Source organism: Tetrao urogallus (assembly GCF_951394365.1).
Source record: "Tetrao urogallus genome assembly, chromosome: 24".
Classification (NCBI taxonomy): Eukaryota; Metazoa; Chordata; class Aves; order Galliformes; family Phasianidae; genus Tetrao; species Tetrao urogallus.
In genome coordinates, this window is record NC_136837.1 from 260,646 (window position 1) to 265,769 (window position 5,124).

At 58.0% G+C, this 5,124-nt stretch overlaps 1 protein-coding gene across 1 annotated transcript; it reads left to right on the forward strand.

Annotated features, from left to right (window-relative positions):
• Nucleotides 1-455: 455 nt before the first annotated feature.
• Nucleotides 456-4,322, forward strand: LOC306955186 (uncharacterized protein; the record flags this gene model as incomplete). The annotated part of the gene is made up of 7 exons (XM_079546433.1): nucleotides 456-794; nucleotides 1,223-1,376; nucleotides 1,577-1,833; nucleotides 2,028-2,113; nucleotides 2,625-2,749; nucleotides 3,267-3,378; nucleotides 3,692-4,322. The coding sequence occupies 7 exons, from the start codon at nucleotides 456-458 to the stop codon at nucleotides 4,320-4,322; spliced, it is 1,704 nt and encodes a 567-aa protein (XP_079402559.1).
• Between the last annotated feature and the right edge of the window lie 802 nt (nucleotides 4,323-5,124).

Here is a 5,124-nt window from a genome sequence, read left to right on the forward strand (position 1 = left end):
ATTGCTTGGAACATTTAACAGCTATTGCAGGTTTGCAGGAAAGACTTAGTCCCATAATTCAGCAATTATGTTTCTACAACATGCAAAACTGAGCAACTTCCTGACAACAGGTCATCAACGTTCCGGGCAGAGCACTTTGGAACAGTGCTCGTTTCCATATCGCCTGCTTGAAGATCAACGCAGGCAACGGCCGCTGAAGGAAAGCGAGTCCTAGCACACTGAGAGCAAAGGAGAGAAGAGAGAAAGCAGAGAGGGGTCAGCACTCCCAGCCAGGCCGGGCAGCCGCTGCCGGTGCCAGCGTCAGAATGGGCAGCGGCCAGCACCGGCCACACTGTCATCGCGTCGCCGTGGCGACGTTTGTGACACGGGCACCCGGAGGGGTATAAAAGGCGGAGCGCGGCGGTGGGTCCCGCATCCTGAAGGAGCATCTGGCAGAGAGCAGACGCATCCGAAGGATGAGCTCCGGCATGGCTGGCGCCAACAAGGAGCGACCCGCCAGCACCAGGCGGAACGGGAGGAGCGAGGTCGGCCCCGTAGCGGGGCGCACCTGCAGTCCGACATGCAGCGACACCAAAGGTATACGGGGCCACGGCCGGCACAGGAGCGGTGCTGCAGCCACCCCTGGCACGGAGGTGACCCTTTCCATCTGCCGCCTTGCTCCCGCCTGGCAGCGGTGGCGGGGCCGGGAAGCGGCAGATGCAGAGTGTGACCTGCTTTTCCTTTGCCCTCCAGAGCGAGTCGCCGTCTGGGAAGCGGTGGCCGCCTATGTACGGGAGCAGCTCCTGGTGCAGAAGGTGTGTTGGCCATCAGGTTCCTCCTCTCCCTGTGCGGCTCAGCCTGGACTTCCTCTGAGTCTTCCCCTCCGCAGAAAGCAGGAGACTCCCCCCACGTTTCTCTCCTGGGCATCCCACGGGCTTCCTGCAAATGCACGATCACTTGTGCTGGGCCCTGTCGGACGGATCTCAGGGCTGATCCCGCTCTCTGGAAGCCTCTGGATCCCACGGGGTTGCTTCTGCCCTGCAGCCTGCTGGGCTGCATCTGGGAGGGTGAGGGGAAGGAGAGGACCGTGCAGCCCCTTCCCAAAGCCATGCCCGATGCCCTGGCTCATGCCTCTGAACAGCGGGAGGGGGATCCCGAGCTCTGTCCCTACGTCGGACCCTCTCCGGCTCTTCCTCTGGCTGTCCCATAACCCTTCCACCCTTCCTTTCTCTTCCACTTGCAGGGGGTCTGGATTCCCACCTTCGGCACCTTTGACATCGTCCCCAAAGAGGTCCGGACTGAGGATGGGACCGTGACTCTGCAGTGGCCCGTCTTTAACCTGGCTTCAAACCTCATTGCCACGCACCACCTCAAGCCCCACAAGGAGTCCCTGCCAGGTAGGAGGGGGGATTAAACTTTTGCTGGCTTCGTGGACAGGGCAAACGGCCACTGCCTCCATTCTCAAAAGCAAACCTCCCCCTTTGAGGAGCCCGTCCAAACATGGGGCCGTTCTGGCTGATGTCCACCAGAAGCACTTCTAGGGAAGCACCTATGGAAAACCAACCTTATCATCAATTCTGTCCCTTGCATTTTTCAGTCCTTAGGAAGGTGGAGCCCATGAAATACAGCAAGGCGGCCGCAGCTGCCTCTCTGAGCTGGGAGACACTCAGGACGGGCATCCAAAGCACCATGTCCCTGGTCTCCGGCTGCCTGCAGAATGGGGAGAATGTTGCCATTGTCCTAAAGGACGTCGGCGTGCTCCTCATTGACGGACTGACCTTCCAAATGAAATACTTCTTTGACTTCCTGGAGAAGCTGTCAGGGAAAGAGAAATTCAGAAGAGCTGCTTTCAAGGTGAGCTACAGTTTCTCCGTGGCCCCGGCACTGCCGTGACCCTTGCTGTGCCCGCTGTGGCCCACCAGGAGCTGCCGGCTGCTCGGGCTGTGCAAGTGCTGTGCTGCTGCCAGCTCTCCCTGCCTTGGGCTCCTAGCGCCCCCTGTGCCTCAGCCGTGACGATGTCCCACATCCTCCCCGTTTCTCCCCTGCAGGCCCCCTGGCTGCTGGACGTGGTGGTGTCCCGGGTGGCACCGGTGGCCTCCCTGGCGCTCTCTGGCTGCATTGTCGTCTTTCCCATGTGAGTATGTTGGCGGCTGTAGCTGCTGCTTGATGCAGCTGCTCAGCTCTCGTTCCGTAGCGCTTGTTCCTTGTGCCCGTGACTGTCCTGCCCGTGAGCGTGTGTCATGGAATCACAGAATGATTTGAGCTGGAAGGAACCCCGAAAGGGCACCTCGTCCCACTCCCCCGCAGGGAACAGGGACACCTACCCCCAGAGGAGGTTGCTCTGAGCCTGGTCCAGCCCCACCTTGAAAGCCCGTCCGGGCACCCACCACCTCTCTGGGCAAGATGCTCCGGTGCCTCGCCACCCTTCTGTCAAAAACCTCTTCCTTATATCCAATCTAAAGCTTCCCTCCTGCCGTTTGAAACTGTTTCCCCTTCACCTATCCTGACTGACCCTGCAAAAGGCTTTAGAAAGTAGTGTGCTTAATGCAGCATGAAAATGTGCCTGTGAGCAGACAGTCAGAGAGAGCAACAAGGATTGCTGGAGCGCTGCGTCACACCGCTCGCTGTCTTCTCCTGTTGTGCAGGTTTCAAATGGAGTTTGTACCCAAACCACCACCCGCAATATACCGCAAGTCCTCAGGAAGCCTCTCTAGTCAGGAGACACCAAAGAAAGAAGGCACTTCGCCACCTCTGGACCAGGGCAAGAAAGGTAAAGCAGCTGCCAGTTCTTTCCTGTGGCACGGGCAACATACTTGAGGTGGGAAATCCCCTGCTGACCATCAGCCACGGTCTCTGACTTGTGTCAGAGCTTCACGCCAGCTCAGCACGGCCTCTTCCCATGAGGAATTGTTGGCCTCTCCCTAACTAAGGTGCTGGGTGTGACGTGCCCTCATCCCTGGCTTTGTCGGGAGGATGTGCGGATCTTAGGCCCTGCCCTCCCCCAATGGAAGGATACAGTCCCCGAAAGTCACCCTGCCACCTCATCATCACCACCCAGCTCCTCTTTCCCAAAGCCAATGCCACTAATGCAGTCCCAAAACAGAGCTGAATGGCAGAGAGGAGGAGTGGGGCCAGGGGTGCTGTCAGGGAGGGTCCGAGGGCGGTGCAGATGTCAGCAGCAGGGGGAGCAGAGCGGCCCTCTCGGCTGTTCTGGGAACAGGCCTGAGCGGCCCTGGTGAGTGCGCCAAAGGGTTGATGGTGAATCTCCTCTGCCTTCCCCACTGCAGTGAGATTTGCTGGCCGTCCAGCCTTCATCAAACGGTTGAGCTCAGACAGCGTTGATGGAGGAGAATTCAGACGGATCAGGAGCTTACTGCGGAAGGAGAGCTCCAGGTTCAGGTGAGGCTGAGGGCTCCGGGCTGCCATGTGCACGGGGGTGACCCAACGAGAGCCCATTCCCTAGCCCCAAAGGGTCCCTGTTTGTGGCCGCCCAACAGTGCTGAACGCAGCACCCGCCGTGCTGGGATGGGGACGCCAGGAGCCCCCCAGCTCACAGGGCTGCCCCTCTGCGCATCTCAGGAGCCACAGGGCAGCTGGTGAGCAGTCTGTGGGGAGGGCTGCGTTGCAGCCAAGGCTCCTGGCTCAGGCTTGCAGCATGCAGCCCCGAAGCCATCAGCCACTCACGCGGACCCCTCCCACTCTGTCTTTTCAGTCTGCTGCCAGTGATCCAGACAGTGCCTGAAGCCCAAGAGCAGCCGGTGACCTGCCAGCTGCAGGGGGAGGCAGGGACATCAAGCCAACAAGACCTGCGCCAAGCACCGGGAACCAAACATGTCAGGTTCCTTGATGAGCAACAGGGGGCTGAAAAAGACCAGCATGAGGGTGCGGCGCGATTACTGCAGGCAGCCAAGGCCTCACCCCATCACATGTCCTTGAGGCCAAGACCGCCTTCCAGAAGAGGTTCCCAAGCTTCCTCAAGGGCTGAGTCTTTGGAGCCTCAAGGCAGACCATCCAGGCTCCCTCTGGCATGCGACTCCGTGAAACTCTTCAGGAAGAGGGCAAGGAAGATCATGCGAGTGCAGAAAGCACTGAAGCAGATGGCACCACCACCACTGCGTGGTGAGTCCAGCCTGCCTGAGGAGTCTGCCGTCAAGCGACCTGGATCGCTGCCACCCATCAAAGAAGAAACGGGGTCTCCTGAGTGTCAGCCTCCGAGCACCCAAGCCCCACCCCGCAGGAAGGACACACCCTACCCACACTGGTTCAGGCCTGGGGTGCACACGACAGACAGACTGGAGGCTGCAAGACAGAGGCATGAATCCCATCGGCATCACCGCTCATAGTAAACCAGGCTGCCCAGGGCCCCATCCAACCTGGCCTTGAACACCTCCAGGGACAGGGCATCCACAGCCTCTCTGGGCATCCGGTTCCACCATCTCACCACTCTCTCTGTAAAGAACAATCCAACCTGACATCCCATCTTCAACTCAATACCACTTCCCCTTGGCCTGACCTTAGCTACACCATCAAAGAGTTGTCTCCCCTCCTGTTTGGAGGCTCCCTTCATGGACTGGAAGGCTGCAATGAAGTCACCGCGCAGCCTTCCCTTCTTCAGGCCAAACAAGGAGATCTAGAGTGAAATGTAGAGGGGCAAAACCATCAATAAAGCCTCATCCTTTAAACATCTCCAGAATGCCTGTGACAGTGTCATTGCGTCTTTTTATGCCAGCACTTTTCATGCTGGTGGAGGGAGAAAGCTCCAATTCCCCCATTCTGATCTGTAGAGTCTCCTACCATCCCCCACTCCTCTCAGTTTGCCCCCCAAGTCCCCTGTCTTCCCTTACTTCCCCCCCTCCTGACCCCCTTTTCTGACCCCAAGAGTCCCTTTGTACCCCCCATGCCCTCCTTCCTTTTACGTCTGGCTCAAGTTACTGCTGAGCCTTTTTACTCATTAGCAAGATAACGACTTTCTTTACCCCACATCTCCCCCTTCTGTATTCATAGGAAAAGAAGCATAGATCAAAACCAATCCTAAAAGGAGCTAAACTAAAAGTAATACACTGGACAAAGGATGGGTTCTTTAGAGTACAAACAATAGTCCATATTAACCAACCCCAACGATTCCAATTCTTATGATTCCTCGGT